The sequence below is a fragment of the Rhea americana genome, unplaced genomic scaffold (assembly GCF_003343005.1).
Source record: "Rhea americana isolate MKP2758 unplaced genomic scaffold, rheAme1 scaffold_255, whole genome shotgun sequence".
In the NCBI taxonomy this organism is placed as follows: domain Eukaryota; kingdom Metazoa; phylum Chordata; class Aves; order Rheiformes; family Rheidae; genus Rhea; species Rhea americana.
In genome coordinates, this window is record NW_028186374.1 from 851,344 (window position 1) to 878,974 (window position 27,631).

At 45.1% G+C, this 27,631-nt stretch overlaps 2 protein-coding genes across 7 annotated transcripts in view; one reads left to right on the forward strand and one right to left on the reverse strand.

Moving 5' to 3' along the window:
* Positions 1-13,342, forward strand: part of NPRL3 (NPR3 like, GATOR1 complex subunit) — a 49,541-nt gene extending 36,199 nt beyond the window's left edge. For all 5 annotated transcript variants that reach the window (XM_085307221.1, XM_085307220.1, XM_085307223.1 and 2 more), the window contains 3 exons: positions 3,991-4,180; positions 5,316-5,508; positions 13,103-13,342. In XM_085307221.1, the coding sequence (XP_085163347.1) occupies positions 3,991-4,180; positions 5,316-5,508; positions 13,103-13,268 (549 nt within the window). In that variant the 3' untranslated portion in view covers positions 13,269-13,342. The remainder of the gene's footprint in view (positions 1-3,990; positions 4,181-5,315; positions 5,509-13,102) is intronic.
* Positions 13,343-15,259: 1,917 nt separating this feature from the next.
* The window catches only part of MPG (N-methylpurine DNA glycosylase), a 19,287-nt gene continuing 6,915 nt past the window's right edge, over positions 15,260-27,631 (reverse strand). For both annotated transcript variants that reach the window (XM_085307225.1, XM_085307226.1), the window contains 2 exons: positions 25,294-25,498; positions 15,260-15,790 (listed from right to left, as the gene is read on the reverse strand). In XM_085307225.1, the coding sequence (XP_085163351.1) occupies positions 15,396-15,790; positions 25,294-25,498 (600 nt within the window). In that variant the 3' untranslated portion in view covers positions 15,260-15,395. The remainder of the gene's footprint in view (positions 15,791-25,293; positions 25,499-27,631) is intronic.

The window sequence follows — 27,631 nt, forward strand, 5'->3', positions numbered from 1 at the left end:
AGTATAGCCTAAATGGGGGGAATGGTTAAGTCCTCTTCAACACAGAATTCAGAGCTGTCACATAATGATTAAAATGGTGATATCACAGAACAGTACATGTTCTGTTCTGCATTAAAAGGGGTCTTCAAAGTCTGTTTTATGCAAAATAGGGAGTGGTTTTAAAAGCTTTTTTTTTTTTTTTTCTGGAAAAGAGGACACACTGAACGATAGGGGAACTTAATATATTTGGGCAAACATCCGTTTATCACAGCAACTGTGAAGATCCCGTTTTACTGACCCAGCACAGCGCTGACRTGTCAGGCCTGAGCGTGAAGATTTAATGTGTCAGATGAGCTAGGTCATCCAAAGCAGAGAAGGGGGGACCGTATACTTCCATATGCAAAGGATACTGTGTTTTAACTGAAGGTGTATCCTTGTGCGGTGAGAAACACCGAGCCAGGACAGGGCGCTGCTCTGTTGCTGTTTTCTCTTCCCTTCCCTGAACCTGTTGCTARGCTCAGTTATCTTGGTGTTTTCCTTTGCTTTGGGGGCCTAGAGAGGAAAGAGCCTTAAAGAACCCTGGCAAGAAACGCGTTTTGTTTAACACGTTACTCGAGATTTTTACAAATGCTCCCTTTGAGCAAAGAGGGAAGAATATAATAAATGTCAGATCGTGTCCCTCCCAGGACTGAAGGCTGAGCTGTCCTTTGACTGTCTCAAGCTGCCCAGATGGGCTGACGTATAAAGGCCATGTTTTCAGAAGCTAATACATGTTCTCTGCTTTTGTCAGTAAACACAAAGCAGTGTATTGTTAGCAGCGACTTCTGTACAGTCTTACATGACGACATGCTGTAACTTTGCCTGGGACCTGCTGTGCAGTGATGGGGGGGAAGAAGGGAGTGGCGCGGGCTGATCTGTGYGGGTGGGAGTGATCCAGATGCTGCAGATAAGAGCCATCATCTGAGCAGACTGGAAAGAGGCGACTTGGGGGAAGGATGATGGGAATATGGATGAAATTTAGAACTGATCATTAGCTAAATTAAGCAACGAAAAATGTTTCCTTTTGTATTTCTGTCATGGTTCAGCTAAAAAAAAGGCTGTCTGTGGCTTCGTACAGTGCCAGATGATGACAGTAAGTGGAGACAGTCTTGGGACAGAAGCATACCCTTTCCTGAGAAGCTATTCCCATCCCTTTTTGGCTTCAGGAAGGAATCCAGCTATTCAAGTAGACTGAGACCAGGCATGAAGATGACAACCGTGTGTCTGTGAGGGAGGAAGAGCATTTCGGACAGACAGAACAGCACCGATGGTGCAGGGAAGCCCTCCCTCCTCTAGTCCTATCTGAAAACTCCATCAAAGCTCAAGAGGAGCAGATGGAGAACGAACATAAATTCAGTGCTCTTGTCTGGAAGAATAGGCAGCAGAACCTATTAGCAAAGCCTCTGCTTGGCCCCATCTGTGAAAACACTTGCTGCTTTTGGTAAGAAATAGGCTTAAACCTGGAARAATGTGTTTGTGTGGGAAGGACAAAGTGGAAATGGTGGAAATGCAGTGATGGCATGATACAGCTACGGGCATGTTGCCAGTCATAGGATGCTGCAAAGCTTGGGCTTTTTCCTAGAACTAGATTTTTTAGAGGTACTGAATTCACGGTGAAGTCAAGTTTATTGTAGATAACCTTCAATGCTAATCATTCTCTCTTATCTGGAGTCAGGAGTTCATTTAAATATTTTGTTGTAGCATTTCTATCTGACATGGAAGAACTAGTTTTAGAGTTAGTCATGACTAGTCTCCTACTCCCCCACTTTCAGCCCCAAGGCGCTTGGCAGTCGTTGCTTCAGGAAAGCACATTACAGTCGTAAAGCTGTAACACCACTTTTGTCTGGCTTCTTGTTTTTCGCTGAGCCTAAGCTGCTCTCTGAGGAATGGCTTTCTAGTTATTCACGCAAGAGGGTCAAGGTGAACGCGTGTATGCAGAATTGAGATGGTGTTGGATAAGACTCTCCATGCGCACAAAGCGGTAACAGAAACAACTGGCTGCTTTTTTAATTCATGACACCATCTAAGTGACCAGTGGAGGTTAGTCTGCACCAGGTACACAGCGGAGTATGCTGGTTTAGTAGAGCCTTACCGTGAAATCAGTGTGCAGTCTGCTTGAATTGCCTTGGATTTTTTGAGTTTATGTAGTGTTGTGAAATGTGCAGACTTTGGGTTTTCAAATGACACAGAGCTAGCTAATTGGACAGTGCTGCATGCCAGCAGATTGGAAGATTAAGTAAAACACATGAGACATCTTTCCATCCAGGCCTGTGTCTGGAAAGAAGGTTTTTATCAACCTAATCACCGGAATAAGCTTCCTATTTTTTACAGGCTGACTTCAGATGTTAGCAAAATCATGTATGAATGCACTTAGTATCTTTTGCCAGCCTTCCTCTTTTGTAGATTTTCCTTTAAATATAAAAAATAATTTATGTCTTTTCTGAAAAACGTGTTTGAAGGTGATCCCAGATAATGTATTTTAAGATTTGAATCCATTCAGCATCAAGAGCTGGGAATCCCTAAAAAGAGAGGGTGTGGGTCTGTCAGCAAACAAAAGATGTTTCTTGTGTGATTTGTCACTGCAAGTTGTATGATTTATAGAAGATTGTTGATGAACTTCAGTTTGGGGCTTTTATTGAGATTTGGCCCATTATCCTGATGATTAATACAGCAGCTTCCTTCTCCGAATCTGAGCTCAGTCTGCATGTGTTTCTCTCACCAAAACAGTGCTGGTTGCTMTGAAATCCCCAAACAGCTTTTGTCAGTGAATCAGTGTTTTCAGAGCTGCTTGCTATGGGAAGGGTTGCCTACAGTGGCTTGGAAATGAAAAGGCTTTTTGTGTAGAAGTTCAGACAGTGTGATGCGTTTTGAATGCTCYTCCAGAGCTCCTGAAAGCAGGCCACGACGAGCACCTACGAGCCGTTCTCCCTCGTTCTTTCCACTGCTTTCAGCATCGTTTTGGGAGCGTTGTGCAGTTCTTCAGCTGCTGCAATACAGAGAAGGTGTTCTGCRCGTTTGGTTAGCACGAGTGTCATCTCTCGGCAACTTTGAACCTCTGTGCGCACCCTTTAAACGCTTGGCCTCTTATTGCAGGGGGACAGGGAGCTTTGCATGGATAGGTGACTCTGTGGCAGCAGCGGGCTGCTGTCCTGTGCCCAGCTTGCTGCTGCTGTTGGTGTTAGTTCGGCGTCACTGAGTCCTGGCAGGGCCCTGGTCCTCTGTCCCTCCCACGGCTTTGCAGCAACTTCCCATCCGACAGCAAATGGCTCCTACTCCTGGGCACCCATCTTGGTTGCTTCGGCCGTGCCCAGTCGCCCTACCCTCTCTGTGGCTTTCTAGGGGAACCCAAACTTTAATCTGACCGTTTTGAATTTAACCCTTTGGTGATTACGGGGTTTAGTGGGCCTTGTGCATTAACAAACTGACAGATGTCAGGGCTCCCACTAGGGCCAAAGAAGCGGAGCCTGCCTTTGATTGACTCAGTTTCCATGTCCTGCCCCTCAGAAGAAAGGCTGTCCCATTTTTTAGTACCTCCCTAAACATTTTTGTTAAAAAAAAGGACCAAACTGCTCCGTGTGGGGGTTGTCACAGTTGTGTGTCCARGGAGACCCGTTCAGCTGCTCGGCTATAACGTACCGGATACTGGAGCTATGGCTGGGGGAGTTGGTTCATTTGAAGACACCGGCTGTGTTTGTCAGGGTCGTGTAATGATATATAAATAATTAAAAGATCAATTTATAGCCTATGTGTCCATAATTGCTTTGGGTCTGGTATGTGTCTGGTCACCTTTTTGTGTTTGGAAATGTACACTGATCATACAGAGAAAAGGCAAAACTGTGGTGTGGTGTGGAAAGCATTTCTCCCCTGTATAATATTCCTTGCAATTTCTTAGGCCTTGTGCATTGTGTTTTACCTGTATTTGAACTATATTTTACTTTCAGTGTGTTTAATACCTCATCTCGTGCTCTGCAGACTCAGCTCATTCAGATGGTGATATGGATGCTTCAACATCGGCTCCTTATTCAGCTTCACACTTACGTCTGTCTGATGGTGCCACCAAACGAGGAAGATTTCCGAGCCCAAGATGAAGACATGCCCTTTACTGCCAGAGTTGGAGGCCGAAGTCTAAGCACCCCCAATGCTCTCAGCTTTGGTTCTCCAAGTATGACCGTACTTTTCTCTGCTGCTCGACCCACTTTTAGAACTTCTCTTAATCGTATCTAGACTAACCAGGCCTTTGTAGCAAGGCAGCTCATCTCTGCTGGTGTGTTTGCTTATTACAACTAACTCCTCTTGGAGCTAGGCTATAAGCTTAAGTTCTTGTTTTAAAAACAAAGTAGCCCTTTGTAATTTGCCAAGTTCTCATTTGGTCATGTGAAATATTTTCATTTTATCAGAGGTACTTTTTTCAGAGGCATTTTTTCCAAGTAACTTTCCACTTCGCTGGTCTACTTAAGAGTAATGGTGGTGGTGCTGTGGCTGCACCGCCGTTACTGTGTGAACTTGGGTTATCAAGAGAAGAAAAATAACTTGTGAGTCTTTGTTTTAAACAACATTGGTTTCTATAGACCGTAGAGCCACTTAAGGAAATGCAGAGCTAGGTATTGTTGTCAGAAAGGACTGATTTCTGATTCTCTTCCTTGAGTTCTTTAATCTTCTCACTGCCATTCTTCAGAGTGATTCTGGCAAAGCATTTTTACAAGAGTGTAGATCAGGCACAGTGCTGAAATCCCCAAACTTGCATGCCTCTGCTGTTATGAGCAGGATTCCCAGGATGCCAAGCAACACTGTGGTTAGATATCAAGAGAGATTCTCTGTACAAATTTTTGCTTTACAGAAGTTATGAATTAAGGCAGAAATCTTGGAATGTGAATCAGATAAGTCTGCAGTCTGCTTATTCTGGCCCGCTTATGAGAGGGTATTACTTCTTGGCCTTTCTTTCTGCTTACTCCCACCTTCTGTGCTGATAGGCTTTTCGTGTTACCACTTTACTCTATTCCAGCAGAGCTGGCTGGGAATTTTCTTTTTTTTTTTCATATTTTTATGGACTGTTTATAGTCTCTAGAAGTACYATTTTCCACATAAATTGATGACTTCATTGAAACATTTGACTCTCCCATTGAGAAAATTCCTGTGTTGCCATTTGACTAATTGCAGATACATGTAGCACTTCTAGAGCCACTTTCTTTGCTCCACAAATCTRAAGGATTTGTTTGGAAAGCCTGCATAGAAACAGTCTGAATTGATAATCTTTACATCAGTGCATAATCTGTGCATCTTCTCTCTTCCCCTTATAGCTAGTAGTGATGACATGACTCTGACAAGCCCTAGCATGGATAATTCCAGTGCTGAGTTGATACCTGGTGGGGACTCACCACTAAATAAAAGGATGACAGAGAATCTGCTAGCAAGTTTGTTGGAACATGAGCGGGAAGCTATCCTTAATGTCCCTGCTGCCCAAAATCCAGAAGATCTCCGCATGTTTGCAAGGTGAGGAATGAGGCATGTAATCTTTTGTCTTATCCTTGCTGTGTTAGCGAGAAATGGGTGTGGACTCCAAGCAAATTCCACTGGCTTGGGGTTTTGAAAGATAAATTCTTTTGTTTTGTGTTCCCTTTATACCTGTTTCATCTATGCACATGAATTTTGATAATAACTAGTAACCGCTTTGCAAGAGCACTTGTTAACAAAGTCTTGGATATGTGAAGGAGGAACAAGACATATGGTTGGAGAACAAGGACTTGACTGTTTGCCTGACAATTTTCTTGTGTCTAGACAYGGTAGACATAAAGTTGCATAGCCTGAAAAAACTTTTCAGACRTCCGCAGCAAAGACTCGGCCATGCTGATGCTGTCATTCCAAGCAAGCTGTTTATCATTTTAAGGTGTGTAACTCCTTGCAAGTATGAGACAGAGCAAAAGAGCATCAGACATAAAGCCAGCCTGAATGCTTCTATGGAGCAGCCTACAAAGGTTTCAAGGTCTGTTTTGCTGAGATGAGCAAATTGGTTAGGTTAGGTGGCTCTACAGGATAAGTCATTGGGATGTGTGATTAGTGGCATTCACTGTTTTTATTGCAAATTTCAACAAAACAAAGCWATCTAAGATGTGGTTCTGCAGACTGTAAGAAGTAGAATGACTTCATTTCATAACCAGCCAGCAGGGAGAAACATGTGGCAGAAACACTTGATTTTTGGAAGCATTTCAACATACAGTGGCATCACTGGAATGCAACTTTCACCTTTTTTTAAAACTGATGAAGAAGAAAACCACCTGGGGAAAGTGCTGCAGCTTTTCCCATACTTCCCAGATTCAGCCCATAATCCCCTAAAAATCTGGTTCTGATCCTAGGATTAATATAGTCAAATAGCCTCAAGAGACTGTACTGGTAAGGAAATACTTCTCTTATCTGTAGCARATTTTGCAGCTGTACTATGCTCTGGTCTTTTCAATACAGATCTCCCATGCTGATGGGTAGTTCTGAAATCCTCTTCTCCTCCACCTTTTGTAACTAGGTTCATAGCAGCATCAAGACTGTTCAGAGAATATTCTATGAGTGACAACACTTTGGCCATTTGAGAACTTGGAAAATGTGCAATTCTCATCAGCAAATAAATGGTTACAAAACCCWTGAGAAAGAAAGATAAAAACAAAAAGCAGTTGGTGATATCTTTGGMTAGAATTTGTGGGGGAGACTTTGGACTGGATTAGTGGTGATGTAGATTCATAGTTGTCCTTGGACAGAGGAAACGGTTTCATCATTGTCTCTCTGTCACAGGATGGTTGAGGTTGTAAAGGACTGTTAAAGATCAGCTAGTCTAACCCCCCATCTTGAGCAGGATCACCTAGAGCAGTTTGCCCAGGACCCTGTCCAGATGACTTTTAAATGTCTCCAAGGATAGAGACGGCACAACTTCTTCAGCTAACCGCTTTCAGTGCTCAGTCACCCTCACAGGAAAAGAGTTTTTTCTTGTATTCATACAGAACTTTTTGTGCCCATTGCCTCTTGTCCTGTCACTGGGAACCTCTGAGAAGAGTGTGATCCCATCCTCTTTACATGCACCCTTCAGATATTTATATGTGCTGATAATATTCTCCCTCAGTCTTCTCCAGGATGAAGAGTCCCAGCTCTCTCAGCCTTTCCTCATTTGAGATACGCTCTAGTTCCTTACTCATCTTAGTGGCCCTTTGCTGCACTTGCTCCTGTAGCTCCGTATCTCTCTTATACAGGGGAGCCCATACCTGGACATAGGACTCTAGGTGTGGCTCACCAGGGCTGAGTAGAGGGGGAGGATTACATCCCTCAGTCTGCTGGCAACACGCTTCCTAATGCAACCCAGGGTATCATTGGCCTTCTTTGCCACAAGGGCACATTGCTGGCTCGTGGTCAGTTTGTTGTCCACTTGGACCCCAAGGCGCTTCTCTGCATGACTGCTTTCCAGCAGGTCAGTCCCCAGCCTGTACTGGAACGTGAGGTTATTCTTCCCTRGGTGCAAGACTTTGCACTTCCCTTCGTTGAACTTCCTGAGGTTCCCCTTTGCCCATCTCTCCAACCTGCTGAGGTTCCTCTGAGTGGCAGCACAGCCCTCTGATGTATCAGCCACTCCTCCCAGTTTTGTATCATCAGCAAACTTGCGGAGGGTGCATTCTGTCCCTTCATCTGAGTCATTGATGAATAAGCTGCACAGGATTGGGCCCACTGTTGACCCCTGAGGTACATCACTAATTACTAGCCTCCAGCTAGGTTTAGCACCACTAATCATAACCCTCTGAGCTCTGCCATTCAGTCAGTTTTCCATCCACCTCCCCGTCTGCTCATTTAGCTTGTAGCCCTCTTGCCCCCTTCATCCGAGTAAAACTATGCAAAAACTTTTGAATTGCAGATGCTAAAAGCAACTTTGGTTTCTCCAGAAAATCAACTGCCACAACCAGGCAGCTGTTCTAATGATGTTTATTTTGCAGTTTGTGCATGCACCAGCTTCTTTAGCCAAGCCATCTGGGACTTTGCAGTCTCAATTTCCATTCCACCGTAAGTTGAACTGACAGCTGCATAACTTTTTCTTAAATCAACAGTGAGAGAGGGAGAAGATACAATAAACAAACTGCTCCTGTGGGTAGGATGCTTCAATGTAAAAATAGAAACGCTATGCAAAATGCTCGTGATTAACTGTGACTTGATGAGACACTGTAACTTGGAGGCTGTGGGTGTATTCTCTGTACTGTAAACCATCAGAAGGTGAGGGTCTGGGTAAACCTATCGCTCTTAATGGAAGTGTAAAAAATTGTGGAGAAGCTAGTGCAATGAATGAGCTGATCCTCCTCATTACCCACTAGATGCTACTGTGTCAGCTCTTCTTTCTGCTTCATTTTGAGGCGTAGTGGCATAATGAGGGCTGTGCTACAGAAAACAGCTCTGCTGTTATCAGCTGCATCGCAGCACAAGCTCCTGATTTATATACATAGTTAGTGCACTAAATATACTGTAACTACCTTTCCAAGAATAATTTTGTATGCACATAAGGGATCTTCAGAAGAGCAACAAAGTTCAGGCTGATACCTTTTCCTATGGTTACGCTTCTGAACTCTGTTAGTCATTATACAGATAGCAGAAAGAGCTTGTGCCTCTTCATTACGATGCACAGTCAGTATTTGGAAGGCAGAAATCTGAGGGGCATWTATAGAATATTGAAGTTTGGCTCTGTCACTGGCTACATTAAYCCTCACAGTACTGGGAATTCAGATCCAAGTTCTTTTCTTAGGTTTTGCTGGAGAAGGCATGGCATGACTCTCCAGAGGTAAAGGTGATAAGGAGGCTTGATCTTTTTGAGCTATATCTTCAGTATTGCACAGAAAGCATTGTTCCTCACTGCACATCAGATGGTGCTTTTAAAGGCAGCCTGAGGCTTCACTCATGGCTCCTCTCCCAAACTATGGGTACAGTGTTGCTCTTAAGAGTTTTTTTCCTGCTCTTAACGGTTGGAAGGTGAAGGTCCTTGGCTCTGTTGAGGAATTTTCATTGATTGCATTCGACTGTGGACAGCTCTGCTCCTCTGTCTTCAAGCAGCACTGGTGGAAGGGCTATCTCGTTGGCTAGAAATAAGCCAAATTTATTTAAATGACCAGTCTGAGATAACCCTTTTTTTTTTTTCTGAAGCGGTTTACGGAGCTGCCACGCCACCACACTGCTGGTAGAGGAGCAGCTCTTGTGACTTCAGAGAGGAGACCAGTGATGAGCAATGGAAAGTAATAATCTTCCATCATTATGTTTGGATCTGGAAGAGCAGAGCTGGCAACAGACATATTTGGGCAGCTTCAGAGGGACAMAAATGCAGCCCCAGGAACTGCCATCTTATGTGCTCTTTGGGTCCCACAAACATCCACTGCTCAACAAGGTGAAGACAGTGCCCTGTCTATGCTGGAACTGTAAGGAAGGATTTGTGGTGCATCCTTTCYGTGGTGCAGTGTTTATTGTGCTTTAACCTGCCATCATACTGGGCACTTTTCTCCACCTTGCCTATGCAAGTGGTTTACTCCTGTGCAATGTCTTCAGTGTCCTATCAGGATAAGTTTTCTGTTAACTCGTCCTTTCTTAATTGCTCTATTTTTCCCCTCAGAAGGAGATTTTACCATGYTTTGCAGGCATGGGTTGCCTGGGACACGTGTGTACCTCTGGCTTCCGTGTGTGCATGCGGAGGGCACTCTGGTGCATGCGGCAGATAGGAATCCAGCTCAGAATTGTTGAGTTTGGGTCAGTCAGGGCAGATGAGAACCATGAGTAAAGTGTGAGATTCAGCTAGCCTGCCCGGTCGTTTCCATGGTGTACACATCTGAGCTTACTGTCCTTTCATCCATGATATTAAAGGCAAACCATGCATTGGGCTGCTTTAGCAGGGGAGAGTGGCCAGCAAATAGAAGTTGTTATCCTCCTCTGCCTGGTGCTGCACCTGGAAAACAGTCTGGTTGCCCCCTTTCACCTTCCCCCKAGGTCATGAAGGACATGGAGAAACTGGAGGTGGTCTGGTGTTGACTGCCAAGGTGGGCTAGGATCTAGGTCAGAAGACCTACTGGAAGGCTGAAGGAGCTGAGCTTATTCAGATGGGCAGAGAGGAGGCTGAGGAGGAACTAATACTTGCCTACAACAGTTTGAAGGGTAGTTAGAAAAGACGATGGAGCCAATCTGTCCTTACTAGTGGGAGATGGCAAAACAAGGAGCAGCAGCCCCAAGTTRCAGCTTGGTAGATTGTAGTTGGACGTTTTTGTGTCTGGAGCGTGATGAAGYCCTGGACAGCTTACCTAGATATGTGGGGGATTTCCATCCTTGGAGGGTTTCAAAGCTTGGCTGGGAAAAGCTACAGTGTTGGCAATAGTCCTGCTGGAGCCGGAGGCTGGACCGGAGACTTCAACAGTCTCTTCCAGCCGGCGTTTTTGTGATATTCTTTAATATCCTCTCTAGCTTTTATTGGAATGGAAAGTATTTCATCTTGACCTGTTACRAATCTAGACTCTTCCTGAGTATAGAACGGATTCATTTATTGGAAAATTGCTTTGTCTGCATTGCCATTGAAGGCCAGCTCATAAGYGTTTGCATAGAAGACAGTTGTGCCGGAGGCTGAGACTATGGGCTATCACAGTGAGCAGCTTTGTATAAGGGAGAGAATATGTAGCTTTTAAAATCTTTCTTAAAACCACTTTTTGAACAGTGATACAAGTTAGGGGAGGAGCTTTAGACAAGGCAGAAATAATAACACAGTGCCCAGCTGAGGTTAGACAGCATTTGATTCATCTTGGAAAATTGTAGCTAATACATCTGGGCCAAAATGGAAGGGAGAAATCTAGAAAGCAGATCCTTTTGCAGGAACGATCTGGTAGAAGTGATAATGATGAAAGCCATTTTTAGAGATTAAGGATGTCTGGGCAAGCTAATTCCAAGGTAGCTAAAATGTGAGCATATAAAGAATAAAATTCCAAGACCAGTAAGTGTTGTCAAAAATTATTGCTAATATCTCTGGGAACCTTTTTGACACATACACGCGCAAACCTCCACGTTTCCTGCAAAACGGCCCCTTCTTGGTGTACTCGGTATCAGCGACCCAGGGGAGGGAACTGATTAGCCTGATTTAATTGCCTAGTGGGAGATACTGCAGAAGGCAAACGCACAGCACGGAGAGTGGAAAGGTAAATAACGCTGGAGCTTGCCCTTCTGTTGTTTCTTCGTACTGCACGTAGGAAGATGTATCAGTTACGCTGTACGTAATGCTGCCAACTTGAGAGCTGGCGGCCGGGCATCGGCGCGCCGGGAAGTTGGCGGTGCGCCGTGCTTGCGCCACGTGCCCGTTCCGCTGTGGGCCGCGCGCGCTGAGGCCGCCTGCGCGGCTCTGGGGAGATGCTCTGTGCTTACGTAGCTGCCCGGGCTGGGAGTGTCAGGAGGGCGATAGGAGCAACGTGGCAAGTTGGGGAGCAGAGAAACGCAAATGCCGGWGGACTGGAGATGACTTGTAAGGTAAAGCCGGCACTCTCTCCGTAGTGTCACGGAGGATGTGAAGGAGGGAGACTTGCTGCACAGTGATTTCTTTCCGGTCACTCACAAAGGCTGAACAACAGAAAACAGGCAGACAAGCATCAGTCTTTCATGAAAGGCATGAGAGGTCCCATCCTACTGTGACTTGAAAATAGGCAGGAATACTCTCAGGGGTATAYGGTGACTTTTACAGGCTACTCCTGCAACAGAACTGTATGAAGGAATTGGAAAACAGATCTTGTCATCCCCAGTCATTTTACTGTCAGTTGGCATGAAGCAGCAGGTCGGCTTATTCCTTAACTGCACCTGGGTATGGACATGTTAGCAAAAGCTGCTGGAGCCCAGAGCAGAGTACGTGTGATTTATAACACGCAGGTGCACATCTGTGTTTAGCCAGGGAAGGGATCCTGACATATGTGTTTGGGCCTTGACTAGTGGGAGTATTTTCAGTGATATGTGCAATATGGTTCCTATGTTTGGCAGGTTGTTCAGACAGTTAAGAGACTGAACAGCAAACTAGAGCTTCGTCTCGGGGGCTGGCTCGGTGGTTCGCACTGCAGGGGCTCTGGGGAGCAAGTCCACAGCCACTGGTGACCTGCTGCAGTGGAAGCGCTGCAGAGATCCATGCTCAACCCTCTGGGCTGGACTGCAGCACTGAGATTATCTAATGTCTGTGTATCATGTCAGTACTCAGCACAGATGTGTCAGTGCTGTCTTTTTTTAAAGAGAATTAGGAATTACAGTAGTCGTTGTGGTATTAATTGAGACCTCAGGGTTTTGGCGTTCTTTGGAGGCTTTACAACTCCCAGAGCTTCTCTGTGGTCAAAATTTCCAACTCCCAGTTGTGACTGCACCACCTACCCCAGGCTGGAAAAACTCAAGTTATAAAACCCCTCGGACKGCTGTGAGAGAAAACATGCTCTTAAATTTGGAAAGACAGTGTAGTTACACAGGCCTCTGACACAGAGCTGTGACGAATTGCCGTGTAGACCCAACTAAGCAACTACAAACATAAATCTGTCACTTCTTGACTTCTCAAGGCTTTTGGTGCTTGTGGTTCCCCGCTTTCTGGAGCTAAAACAATGTCTAAAACTGACAATCTCAGGAAACTCCCCATGGTAGGAAATCTTTTGATACGTGGAGGACCTTCTTAATACCGAGTAGAGTTTAGTCATGACTCTGCCCGTTTGCCCTGCAGGTTGCATTTCCTTGTTACAGACTGGTTGCTCTGAGGTGAAGGTACCAGGGCAGTGTGGGTGTGGGGCATCCATTGGGAGAAGCTGCACACTGAGGATGTAAAGGAAGGATAGAGACTGGATATCTAAGTAGRTAAGAACTTGATGGGTCATGTTCCCGGTATTGCTTTTCCAGGGGATGTGTGTTAGGTATGTCTAAAGGGAAGAACAGATTAATTCACTTCACTTGTCATGTAAAACGAGGGGTGCAAACCAACCCCCTTCTGATTTGCATCCCATCACAAGGAGACCTTGAGGGTGACAAGACTTTGGTTCTTGCTGCATGTGCTTGCTTTTGGCCCGTGTGCCTCACTTGCTGTCCTTCCCCACAGGCTGCTGCACTATTTCCGAGGACGACACCATTTGGAGGAGATCATGTACAATGAGAACATGCGTCGCTCGCAGCTGCTGATGCTGTTTGACAAATTCCGCAGCGTGCTGGTCGTGACCAGCCACGAGGACCCTGTGATTTCAGTCTTTCAGTCGCTCTTAAAATGACTACTGGCAGGGGAGGAGAAGCCGCTATGCTCTTGGTATCCATGTCTTTCTAAAAGATAAGACTAAAATGTAAATGAGCTGAATGTKGAGTTCTTTCTCACCACATGACCTGCAGCAAATTCTCCCCCTCTGTGCTTGATTTCCCATCTGCTCCTGCAAGATTTCCCTTCTGAGCTCCTGAACAGCTGAGGCTGGGCTATATGAGGTGCTCTGGGACCTGCTGCAGGACAGTGTGCTTTTGCTCAGCTTGGATTCATGGTGCAGGAGCTACCATTTCTTAATGCTTCCCTGACCCTAACCCCTCACCAAGGCTTGTGAGAGTGGTCTAAGAAAGTTTCTGCTGCTATGTTACTAACAGTGCTGTACGTTCGGGCGGCTGCTGGTGCACCAGAGATGCTTTCTCTGCTTCTCCACCCGACTGTTGGATCATTCAGCTGTGAGCACAGTTCACGAGCAGCCTTTGCGCATGTCCCCACAGCAGAGCGTCTGCTCAAGGGCAGAGTGAAGTTGGCCTGCCTTCAGCAGAGTCCCTTGGCACCGAGGAAATCTGTTTGCTCATCATTATTTGGCACCAGTGAGGACGTAGGTAGGAACACAAGGTATCCTGTGTAAACATGTTCACGAATGAGAATAACTAGTTTACTGTGTTACTGCTTTTCATTCCCTGCCCCAGTATCCTTATTGCTAAGTGTCTGTAGGGGCACTGTGTCACCAGCATCCTATGTGTTCCTGGTTTGCAAGGCTGTTTTTTCACTTGTGGAGGGGGGAGCTTAGTTGTTGAGCAGGACTGAAATTGGCTGGCTGTGCAGTGGGTGCATTGACACAGTAGCTTTTAATTTGTGCTGGGCTGGAGTTAAAGGCAGTCACATTTGCCCTCCAGGGCGGATTATTTTTTCCTCCATTACCCTCCCTGCAACTACTGCAGTGGCTGCAGTCAACCAGACTGGGAATCTGGCCTGAGATAAAGCTGTCCAGCTAAACACAAGATACAGCTGTTTAGATAGTGTTTCCTGATCTGATTCAGGCTCTGCCCCCTGAACTTACGCCAGCTCACCCTGATGCAGCAGGGTCAAGTCCACTCTGAGCGTTTGGCAGCACTGGCTGCTTCTGCCTTTGCTGCTAAAGAGCCTCTGTTCAGGAAGGAAAGAACGGAGCTCAGCTGTGTGTCCCTCTCTAAGGGAGAGTTGAGCTGGCTGCCTCTGGGACCGTGCAGCAAGCTCCTGCAGCCCTGGCAGTGTTTCCTTGTTGGAGAAGTGTGGGAAGCCCAGCAGTGTTTGGGAACTCAGCTATATACTAGGCAGGAACCCACTAGTGTCCCCGCAAGGTGGAGGCCTCCACCGGCATCCCTGCGCTGGGTGAGGCTATGCCCACCCCTCCACAGCTGCCCACTGTGGGGGTGAGCATGCTATGACTTACCTACCACCAGCCCTGACACAGCTGCACTGAAGGAACACAGTGTCTGTAGAGCACGAGATCCCTGGTGGCAGTTACTTAATCACAGTAAGGCTTCTCCTGCAGCTGCAAGGATGTTACTGAAAACCAGAAGAGATGCCAGAACTAGAAACAGATTAATGTTGGTATAGAGCTCCCAGTCCACTGCAAACCCACATCAGCTGGTTCTCCAGGTGAGCTCATGAGACGGACGTAAGAACACGGACCAGTCAGGAGTGCCTCGAAAAGATTTTTTTTTCCTCGTGTGATAAGGGTCAAGGGTTTGGAAAACTTGACAGGGGAGTACCTGTGACCCTTCATTTCTGGTCACAGGGATAATGCTGATACAGAATCCTAGATAAAGGTAATTGTCATGCAGCTCACTGATGGTGCAGGACCCCCTCACCCAAAGCTCCCYCCACTTTGCTGCTTGTCCACCTCAACTGAGCCTGAATCCATTCACAAAGAAAGGACCAGCCTTTGGTGCTCCAGAGGACCCCGTTTCTGACTAGAAGACCTACAGCAGTGTGCCGCACAGATAAAAACCCCACTGCACTTCATTCATTGTGATAAAGTACRTTTATTGTTAAAAACTTCCAAGCCATCATCCTGTGCTCACCRCTGCCAGGATATAGCTTGAAGCTGTCATATGGAGTGCAGCTCAAGTCCTGCTCTTTGGCACCTCTGCAAGACTAGTCAGCTGCAAGAGGAAGAGCCCAATGCTGCCATCTCTCGCTCTGTCTTCTTGTCAACAACACTCACAAATTTGTTCCCTCTTAAATAAAACCTCAGAGGTTTCTGTGCCCACTCTCCTCTGTTGCCAATACCAATCCTTGCTGTAGCTACCACGTCCTGCTCTCCCAGCAGTTCAGGTCCAGGCACCATCCAAATAGCTGCATCTTGAGCCAGATCCCTTTGGTCAAAATCCTTATCAATACCAAATGCTTGGCAGAGCTTGGCAGGCCCGTTACATAGCTGCCAGTCCTTCAGCGGCTTTGTGGGTCCTTTCCTTGAAGCGCTGCGCAGCTCTCGCATCACATCGAGACCTTCAAGAGGCTCCAATGAGCGAAGCAAGACTGCAGCCCCTTCTCCTGTGCAGAACAAGAAGCATGTGTTGTCTGGCAGTTGGGGACAAGCGGGGAGTTCCCCAGTGCAACTGCAGTGCTGGTGACCATCTGTAGGACTTGGGGCTGCACGCTGAGGCTTCCAGCTCACACACCTCCCTGTAAGCACCAGCATCCCTCTGGAGTGACACATGCTGTTTAAATACATGCAAATTAAGGCTGAGACGGGTCAAGAACCTCTCGGTTTTTAGCCCCAATTCCAGTYGAAGCACTTTAGCTCTGAGCCTGTAGCTCTGCTTAGTTTCAAGCACCAGGCGCTGGCACCAGCTGCTAACCCCATGTTCAGTGCATTCCCTTCCCTATTCTGAAGAGCAGCGCCCTGGAGCTCTGTGCCCTTTGCTCATCAGTGCGGCCTTGCTCCTCCCAGACCCCACTTCTCACTGTCACCGAGACTAGCTGACGCTCCAAGGCTTGCCAGAACACAAGAGATTTTCTTATGTCAGCACAATGCTCAGGAAGAAATACACATATGGTTCAGTTTTGGGATAACTATCCAATGCTGCTCCCAGACCCAGTGGATTTATAATAAACTCCTGATTATCAGATCTCCAGCTAACACAGGAGAAGAGGAATGAGTCAGGATGCTGCCAACAGAAAGAGGCAGCTTGCAGAGCCCACAGAAATGTGGGAAGTAGCTACAGCCTCCCAAAAGGAGCCTGTAGTGTGAAGCCAGGACAGGCACTAAATCCCATGATACTTCTGTAGCTCAAACTCGGGCGTTAAGTCAGTCATTCACCTCCCCCCTCAAATCTCTTGCTGGTCAGTAAGGCTGTCAGCCTGGTGAAGTAAAGACGGACGCTATCTGTGAAGGCCACTCATGCCAGCGGTCTCTGAAAGAGCTGACAAGAACCTAGAAAAGGATGATCCAGCCAGTAGAGCCTTTCTTAATTTGCAAACGGCRTAGGCTATGGTCCCTTGCCAAAAGATCTTTAAGCTGCTATCAGGAATAGGGAAAAAAAATCCAAGTAACAGAAAAAAAAAAAAAAGAAAGAAAGAAAAAGGAAAAATGAGTCACTTTTCACTGTCCCCTGATCACCAGTGGGTGCCCAGAGGCAGCTCCGCTTACCTTATTCAACTCACTGATAGAGGATGTGGAAGAGGAGCTGAGTAATAGGATGACACACTTTGCTTTGAGGTCAAGTTGATCAGATAAGCAAAGGTAAGGGTCAGCTGCAAAGAACTGCTGAAGGGCCTTAAGAAATGGGATGGCTCCAGAAATGGCTCTTAAATTCATGTAAAAGTGCAGATGAAAAGAAAAACACATTAACTTCCCCCACAAACGATGAATGCTTATGCTCCCTCTACCACCCAGGACTGAGATCACAAAGCTATAAATGGGAAAGAAAAAGAAGAAAAAAGGAAAGTAAGTCATCTACTTGTTGCTTAGCAGCGTCTCCAAAAGCAAATTCAGTGTTAACAGGCATTAAGAAAGGACTAGAGAACATCACAGGACTCCCCGTATGAATTCACAGTGGACCTTCATCTTTAGCAAAGWGTATTGTTCAGTCCTCCTCACAGTAAAGGGTATGGCAGGTCAGGGACAGTATGGAGAGTGAAAACGAGCATCATCAAAGGCATGGAACAGCTTTTGCACAGGCGAAGCTAAATAGCCCAGGACTCTMAACACTGGAAAGGAGAAAAAATAATGGAAAATATGGCAAATATCTATGAAATCATAATTTAAGGGGAATAAAAAAAAAATGGTGGCTCACTGTCTCTCCAACATGAGAACTAATGGCTACTAAATGAAACCAGCAGCAGTGCTTGAAGGGAAGGGACCAAGGGGAAAGAAGATTTTTCACAGTGATGGCAAGTGACCATGCGAACAACTTGTCAAGGGCTTTGGTGAGGTCTCCTTGAGAACAGCATTATCACTGTGGTTGAAGCAGCCTGTTCTCATTCAAGCGGAAAACAGGGGTTACTAATTTAAACACCCAATTCTAGGTCTAATGGGTGGGTGGGTGTGTGCGTGCAATATGACTGTGTAACTGTATGGTTCCAAAGCAAAGAGCTCAGGACCTTGCGCCAGGGAAGTTCTTGCAAGGCAGCGTCCTGGGACAGGCAGTGGCTTTATCATCTCTGGCCATGAGCTGCAAGGCCAGTGAGTGTCATGTCAACAGAGAAGACCTTTCTGTGCCAAGGATGAAAAACACTGCCACATTCTTCTCTCCGAGGYGATTTACCACCCTGTCAAGTGCCTTAGGAAACGCTAGCTCCTCACGGTCACTGTGACCACTGCTCCCCCCGACTCCAGTGACAGGGAAGCAAAGGTGCAGCTCTGAATACAGAAATTGTCCCTTGACAAGAAACACCAGCCGAAGTGGGACATAAACACTTCCTTGGGGTTTTCCACTAGAGAACAGGGGAGGTCTTCTCATGACCCCTCGTGGGCGAGCAGAGCGCTTGGTAAAGCAGTCTGTGTGTTGCCCTACACAGCACCCCTTGTGCTGGGGGCCGCCCACGGCATTCCTCCTTTCCAGCATCTGCGTGCACGGTGATGCTGCGCCACAAGAATCTCCTCTCCCTCTCCAGCCCCAAACATCTGGAGCCATGTTCAAGCCTGGCAAAATCTTTTTCTTACATAGATCCCCCAGGGCCTGCAGTTTCTAAAAATACAATCATCTATCTCATATTTTGTACAAGTCCCACACTAAATTACCCTCCTGGGCTCCCAGCTGAGCATATCAAGAGAGAGCATGATTTCTTGCTTTTGAGGTGTGTCTACTACCTTGGACTTGTACAGAGCCCCTACCACCCTCAATAAACTCGGTGAAGTCAACAGACTCATTTCCAACAGCTGTCAGCAATCTGTGTCCAGGCACTCCCTTCTCTAACGAAGGGACTGATGCTAATCTGGCAGCCAAAAGCAGCTCCCCTGCACTAGTGATTTAAAAATCTCAGATGACCTTTGAGCTCTAAGAACACACTGCATGTCCTAATTTAACTTTTCCTCCATGCACAGAGAAACATCCTTTGCATAGGGATGATGTCTCACTCACCAGTAACAACTGTGGGATGCTGAGCAATTGCTAGTTACACTACTTGCCTTCATCCTGCATGAATGCAAGTGGAAACCATGGTCACATTTGAACTAAATCAAGTCCTTGGGAGTTCATGTGAAGCAATACAAGCATTCAGACAAACTACATGTGCTCCCAGAGCATCTGCAGGAGGTACGTACCTGGCACTTCTGCCTCTGCCTGCTCTTTGAGTGTTTCCAACAGAAAAGTTTTCACAATGTTTCTGGCTGTGCGCAACACAGATGCCGCTGCTGCTCTGAGTCAGCAGCCTCTGAATATGTGAGCATCAGCACAGAGCTTTCAGAAGAGGTGAAGCCGGCAGGCAGAATACATGGCCRCAAATACAGGGATGCCATGATGAGTCTCTGCCTCCTTGGGCCCCCCATGGGCTGGTTCAGGTCCTGCTAAGTGCACTTGCACCTTGGAAGTTTTACTTTAGTTCCTTAAGAACAGTTGAATCCTTCCAGCTCACTCCTGCCTGCCAGAGTGCTTGACCATCCCTCCTCCCTCTCCGCAGCCGGCAGGAGTCAGCTCTCCGGGGTTATCTGGCTTCCGTAGCTGCCGGACATGGATGTGGCCACTGACGCACCATCAGCAGCAGTGCAGCGCRAGCCCCGTGTTCTCGTCCAGAGATACCAGAGATACTGGGTATTTACCCCTCATGCCTAGCAGAGCCATTTTGCATAATGAGTAGAGTTCATTGCTGAAAACTGGGGTCTAACAGGGCAGAAACCAGTTCTCTCCCAGTGCAGCTAGAAATCATAAAATGATAGGGAAGTCCCCCACCCCCATTGTGCAGCTTGCTGCTCCTTCCCTGGAAAGGCTCCAGCTCTCATTCTTGGAAACAGCTCTTGGCCACCAGAGAGAAGAAAATTCCCTCCTCTCTCCACCCATCTGACTCATTACTCCCAAAACACTTCCTTCAAAGTCCTAGCCCAGGAACCRAGAGTTACGGGGAAGTCCATGCTGTGTGACACTGGGTCTGGGTAGAGAATCACCAGTATCCTGATTTTAACAGCTATTACTTCAGATCTGTCAACAAAACACTCAGATTGGCAAACTCTGGATGAACGAATCACAGCAAAGYCAAAGAGAAGCTTCACATGGCATTTACTGTCTCCTGAAGTGAGGAAAGCCTGATGTCCCTCAACCCTCAGGAGGGTTGTTGGTGCTCAGATTATTTTTTGCTGTTGCCAGGATACACTGTAGGACTCACGCACACTGAAAGGCAACTGTAATATTTTTCTATAAATTTATCTTCCTATATCACCTATGATTTCTCCAACAGCAGTGTGTGCTTCCAAAATAATATACTGATGCAATCTATGCATGCAGTAGAATTGGACCCAGCAATGGGATGGCCTCTCCCAGGTAAAATCCCACAAGGTGCCGCTTTAGCTTGGTGACATGCACACAGATTTCCGCTTCCTCAGTGGCAGGAGTCCTTCATGTCATTATGCTTTTATGAATGCAAAAATACAGTCAAGAGAAATGGAAGTGCAGAAATCTGAAGTCCACTGAACACCCTTACCAGCCAGTATCTCACCTTCTTGCTCTGACAGACAAAGTGGCAAAGCAGCAGGCTGCAGCTGAGGTGCTTTTGGTGTCTGTTGGCAGCATTATCTGGGCTGAGAACACACCGGGCTGAGGACACATTGCCTATGACCTGACCTGAGTTACAGTCGTGGTGTCTCTCAAGGTTAAAATTTTGTTTTTGCAGCTGCTTTACCAAATGCTTCTGCCAGCACAGCTTTGCTGGTGATGCACCTTTTCCCACATCTGAGTGACACTGCAGAACATTTATTCCACTTGCTATTAAACGAGACAATGCTGCAAGGTTACATATCAAAACAAGGGAGCTGTAAAAGGCCAGAGTCCCATGTGCCAAATATCCCCTTCTTGACAAAACTAAGCTGAATGGAGCAAGTGGGAGAAGCATATAAAGCTTTACACTTCTCTTATAGACCTCATATCCTGAGCTGATTAAGTGCCAAGAAGGCCCCAGCATGATTCAAGTCAGTGTTTGGCTGCTTTTTAAAATGAAGTCTGCTGCAACGGTCCAATCCATGCTGCTTGCCAGGTCCCAGCAGTGTGTGCGTCTGGGACATGCCCTGTGATCTCTCTCCAGTAAAAAGGCTGCTGCTTTTATGAAGCTAGCAGCTCCAAATCAGCACTCCGGTCACTCGGCTCAAGGGCCTGAGAAGCAGCAGGACAGCCGTCACTGCTGGTACTGAAGAGGATGTCCCAGTTCTCTGAACTCCTTCCCCTCCTCCCACAAAGATCCTGTAATTGAAGCGGCACAAGGGCTTGCCTACCCTACAAAACCGGATAGCTTCATCTAAGCAGCGCAGTTACAGCACAGTTTGCAAGTGGCAAATGCAACCACCGGATCCGAAACATCGGGGCAGGGTACTAYGGTGGGGGCAGAACTAAGGCTGTGAAGCAGAATATCTGCTGGGCATCTCCTCTTCTACCCCAAACCTGCAGAGTACAGGTAACTCATACCAAAACCCCAGAATCAGAAGCTTCCCTTCTGACCACTTACTGTCCTAAACAAGTAATTAGTTACCTAAAAGGCAGCTGTGCAAGGAGAAAGAAATCATTTTTAGGGTTCAGGGGCTGATAGTCTTGGTGCCAAACACCAGCCAGAGCACAAATACTTCCAGGCTCTGCCTTCCCACTCACTATCCCCATGTCACCGTATCAGCACCGCGAGGAGGATCAAGGCACTGCGCTCATCTCTTTTTAAAGTATGGGAAAGTCCTGGTAAGACAGATGGTAAATTAGTAGCAATAAATCAGTTCTGTTTTTATGGAATGCTTTCTCTTGCCTTTAGTACATTGAGACCCACTGTCTTGGGTGTTCCTTGGAGAACGGGCAGTCTGATAGCATTCAGGGGAGCCTGTTTTTCTGAAACAACAGGAAGGATATAAGTGACTAAAAATGGAGCTAAGAGTTCTGTTAAACTTCCTCAAATTCCCAAACAGTCATACCTTCACAGATTTGGCTTGTAGCTATTTAAAAAGAGGGATATAAAGTGTTTTTGTTGGCCACAATCATGCCACAATCTCGGAGAAAGCAGAGAGATCCCAGAGGTGCTGCCTGAAGCACTCTGAAAGAAAGTTACTTAGTATTCTCCCTATCCTGGACATATTTAGGATTTCTCTGTACTGGAAACTTAGCTCCCCCTTTGGAGAGGGGGAAAAAAATGTCTATCTGGAAACAGCCAGGAGTACCCTGATATGGGAACTGATCTGTGCTTTGCTATGGGGTAAGACAGCAGTACGGGAAGAGAACATGCTCAGTAAACCTTGGTTTTATAGTTTCTCAGATAGAACAGCAACTCCTGTTGGTTTTGGTGGGSTTTTCTGAGAAATTCTCAACCATTAACTATAGGTAAAATATTGCTACACTATACAGAAGTGTTTGGAAAAGCAGARCCCAATCTTTGTTTCTGCTGCTGATCTAGAGGAGATCAAAGATTTCAGTTTTTCATCCTTATGATTCTGATCAAGGACAAGGTGAGTGCAGCCCGTGAGTGCTCCAGAAACGTTCTATGTTAAAAAAGRAAAAAAGGAGAGGAGGAGAATGGGGTATTTGTCATTTCTTCTTGGTAAYTTAACTGGTGATGGAAAAAGAAAGCACTATGCCAGGATAGCTTAACTGCAGTTCTCAAACTCCCTCCATCCTCCTATTTTTACACATACACACACAAAAAAACTCCTAAAGACYGGGTCGCAGACAAACAGTCTGTGATTTTGTCCCATTTTTCCTGATCTTTGTATTCTGGTCCACCTTTCTRAGAATTCATTTGTGATTTTTAGTTTGTGCTAGATGTAATAAACCATCTCAAACTGCAACAGATCTCAGTAAAACCTAGGTGCTCGCTCCAAGAGAATCTCCAGAAACAGAAGCTTTGTTAAAACCAGTACATGATTGCCAGAGTATTTTGAGGCAATGATGTACCCAGTGGCCAAACAGAAATATCATCTTCCAAAAAAGAGTCATTTGGAGAACGTCTGAGAACTGACTGTCACAGATGCCCCTGTTGTAGAAGACATTATATACACACCCATCTGCTGAAATCAACCTCAGGTTTTCCTCCTGTTCTTACATCACTCAATCCGAACTTGGCTAATGCACAGGTCAAAGTCAAAATGGCTCAAGGCTGGAGACAGGGTCATTTTGTGTTTGTTTGAAAACCATCAGGGTTCCCACAAAAGACCTTTACCCGCTTCCCTTCTTGACTCCTTGATTTGCTACCCCGCCAATACCATGTGGTATTCCCAGTTGCAAACCCCAACTATTATATAAAGCAAGTTGCACTGCTGTCTTGAAATCTATGTGCATGCCTGGTGTTGTCCTCCTCTTCCTCTCCATCTATAGAGAGATGCAACAGAACTGGAAGTGATTCAGCAACAGGCAACCAGGATGATCAAAGTTATGGACTGGCTTTGGAAGGGATAACTAAGTTATTCCGTTAAGGAAGGAATAACTAAGTAGACTTGAAATCTTCAGCCTGGAAGACAGCTGAGAGGGAGATATGAAAGATCCAGGGAGATCACAGGAGGCAGAAGATGATGTATGGGAATAGATGTTATCATCCCACATTCTCTGCTGTTTAACTCCTGGTAYTCTGCAGCTATACACTGCCTAAATCCAAGCAAAATGCAGTCTGGCTCTGGGACATCACCGGGAATGTGTCTTTTGAAAAGGAAAAGGATTTAGTGTTCTCTGAGTAATTTGTGCTTCTGTCTTCCTGAGTTGACACCCTCATGAATAATGTTGTTCATATTCTTTTTATAATCTCCTGGTCAGTCACTCAACCTTTCAGGTTTTAATGGCATTTCCAGAGAGACCCTGAAGTACCTAGCTATTTTGCATCAATTAAATTCTGAGTACAAAGATGATGAAAACAGCCACATCAGAAAATCATGCTATAAGGGACCAAGCTAAGGGATGAAGCTAAGCCACAACAGACATTATATTTTAACAAGACTCTCTGATGTGGCAGATTTCACAAAGGATTATACTCATGTTTTTTTCAGTGAAAATTACCTTGTTGTGTTTTCTGCATGGCCACAGCAATTCCAAACAAAATTCCCGAGATCTGTCACATATTCAGAAAAGCAAACTCTTTGTAAATGCTTCTGCCTTCTCCCAAGGTGGGCAAATGCAACCACAAAAGATGACTTCCTCAATCTTCTTTAGGCTAAACAAAAGGACAAGCTGCTTCTCTAGCTATGCTAACATGGGCAAAGCATCTCAAATAGAAGATTCTTCCTCAAATTCGTTCTTTCAACAAATCAGCACRTGGGCAATTAAGCTGAAGGAATAACTCCTGCTTATGTAGATGCATCCAGTGATACATAAYGTGCACAACCATGCTGTTTACTTCAGCGTGTTCCTGACAAAGCTGGTAGTGAAAGTTGCACTTTGTGTCAGCGTAGCCATAGTAATAACAGGCTAATGGAGAACAAGCTTCTAACAAAAAACAAACTAATTCCATCACACCTGTGAGCTCTTTGGCTCATTTCTTACAAAGCTAAACACAGGGACAGAAGGGGAAATTTCCCAAAGTATAAAGTTTAAAGAAATTCTTTTACAATTTAAAGGCAAAGCATATTTTTTAAAAACAAAAATTATTACTCYTAATATTTTAAACACTAAAAATTACATCCTGAATAATGATACGCTCTGCTTTTGTTATCCTAACAGATTTGGCAGGGATGTAGTAATGAAATTCACATGTGTTCATCCATCAGACACTAAGACTTCCATTTAGGAAGACAGGCTCTTCCCCCACAACATAACCTGGCACCGTTTTTCTCCTTGGCTGCTGTCCAAAGGCTAAAACCAGTACCGATCCCAGCTCCMTTCTTGATGAGGGGTGAATTACATTCTCTTGAGAATAATAAAACAAGACTGAAGATACTGCAATGTTGGGTTTGTTTAAGATACAGCAATGCACCTAAAATGCTCCTGTAGTAACTCCTTGCCTAAGCTTAGGACATCTCAGACCTTTTTGYTTGCTCCAACATTTACAGCCTCTGAGGATAAAGGTAAGCAACAAAAGAAGTAAAGTTTGCTGAATCACATGAATAAGGCTCAGGTCATCAAAACCAAGACCTCCATCCTGTTCCTCCTCTAAATTCCAGTCCTGGAGCTGTATTTTTGTGTCTAAATGGCTCATATAGCTCTGAGCTAGGACCAAAATCCCATCTGGCTCGTCACTGTGAAGCCAGTGACGGGACCTACTTGTCATATTTAAAGCTCACATGTTGTCCACAGCTCCATGGTTAAATCAGGTCCCAAGGAAAAGATTATGGCAGCAAGTCACTGACTTCACAGAGTCTGTCAGGAACTCACAAATGGCTATAACAGGGTGAGTGTAGCTAGAAACACCAACCCCSTGCTGCAGGAATTAAAATTCTTCCATTGTCAACTTACCTTGGCTGGAAACATTCACGCAGAAATAAATCCCGTAGATCTGATACACGTACAAAGTTCCTGGTTTCATGAACATTGCTGTGTTTCGTTGAGTTTGCTTCCCACCTTTGGAGTGGGAAGCCTCATCTTCCCCACCCAGATAAGCTTCTGTTTCAACAATCCTCCCCCAGAGTTCTCTGCCATCAGGAAGTYTGCGAACTAAAATCTGAAATACAGGTCAGAGTGCATCAGTTAGCAACTTGCCACGCAAAATAACCACAGTAAGGGTTGTGGAAACAAAGAAGTCAGGGGRAAAAAAATGACACAATGGTACTGCCTACTCCTCCTTTCCCTCTAACAGTCCACTCTGTAAGCTAGCATGAACTCTTCCAGCATCTACTGTGGGGCCACATCCCAGTACAAGAACTTTTTACCTGTCATTTACCCAACAAAATCTAGAGTGTTTAGATGTGGCAGTATCATGCAGAATATATTYATGATCTTATATGCAATAAAAGAGCAATTTCTCCAGCCCACAGAGTTGTTTCTGTGGTTATTTTCTGTATTCTCCACCCTACTCCACCAGGAGATCTAATGGTCTAAGACAAAAAGCACCACCAATACCAACTCTGGAGCATCATGAAATGTATATTCTTTAGATAGAARAAATATGGCAATGACATAATTAAATAACCATTCTCATCGGAGAGTCCCTTTCCAGAGAGGATTAAAAAAAAATATCCTATTCTGTAACCATACACGTAATCATATCAATGCTATTTCTGTATTTTCCACACCGTAGAGAGGGGCAGTATAGGAGAGCTGTTCAGGCAAACAACAACAGATCTTTGCTATTACAGTGTGTTCCCAGCTGCTGGTACCTCCTTAAATAATACAAAGTAGACGAGGGGAAAAACATGACCCTGAAAAGATTCTCTTTAAAAATAATAATAAAAAAAATCACGAAACTCCAAGCAAAGTTTTTTGCAGTTTTACCTGATTTCTAAGCATCTTATTTTGCTTAATGCGTGTTTATAAAACATGTCAGTATAGTCTCATTCGAGCAACAGCTGTCAGTTTAATTACACTATATAATGTGCTTCTGTATTTGAAAACGGGCAGTTCTGAAAAGACCTTCAAGAAACAGCTTAACTCCCGTCAGATCTTTGCACTAAGAGAGCAAACGCAGCTGATGATCTGATGCTGTATGGATGCTCCAGAAGTCTGTCTCAAATACTGCAACTCCTGTTTATCACAGTTGCCCTACAGCACTTTCCAAATCGCTGAAAAACATCAGTTTAGTTTTCATGAAAAATGCAGCGACTTCAGAAAAGCTCTGGAGTTTAGTCACTCTCTCATGAACACTCCAGTGCACACACACGTGGCCAAATTTCTCTTTCAAGATGATGAAATGCAACGGTAATGTTATGGTTTTAAGACTCTGCAGACATTTTCCTGACTCTTCAGGCATATCAAATGTTCACATTTAAAACACTTAAAAACAGGGAATATGCACAACACCTTGTACTGATGTTTTATAGGTTTTTAAGTCTCATTAAGGATGTATCTTAGTATCATGAAGGTTCATTTTGAGAGGCTATTTATGGCCTGTATAACTTTGGATTTTTTTTTTTTGTTCATTTTCAATAGAAGAGAACTCAAGTATTTCCTGCTAGGTAACTAATAATATAACAAGCACCTCCAGAATCTAGTARAATGAAGATAATGAATGAAACACTAAATTATCATTGCAATTATTTGTAGGAAAGTGAGAAAATAGACTGGGTCAGGGGAGACCGTGAGCTTATACATTATAGAAAATCTAAAGTTAATACAGAACTTTCCTGGCATGTAAAAATAGGAAAAGTATTCGGACTAAACCATCATCTGCATAAGAACATCTGAGTCATTAAGACAACAGCAAACACACTGATACTGGGAAATTTCAGGTATCCCCATGCAGACTGGGTAAATATGACATTGGGACAGGACGCAGACTGTATTTTCAGATRCTCTCAAATGCTTTGCAGAGCAGGTAATGAGGGATGCCACAAGAGAAGACTGAACTCTCAAACTGGCCCTGAGCAGAAAGCAGAGTCTCATTCAAAGCCTCAGCCTTGAAAAATGACTTTATATCATGACCATGAAGTACAAAGTTCAATCTTCTTGCACAAGCAATAAAGACCAAAAATAGTCTGCTACAGTAGTGCTTACCAGCAAAAAGGGGAAACTACATAAAATGAGGCAGCCTGTGAGGAAGAGCTTAAAAGAGGCAGCCAAAGGTTAAAGGAGGAAAAGCAAGCCTCTAGCAGGATGTCTATAAACAGAGCAAATTTGTATGACGTATCAGAGAGAGATT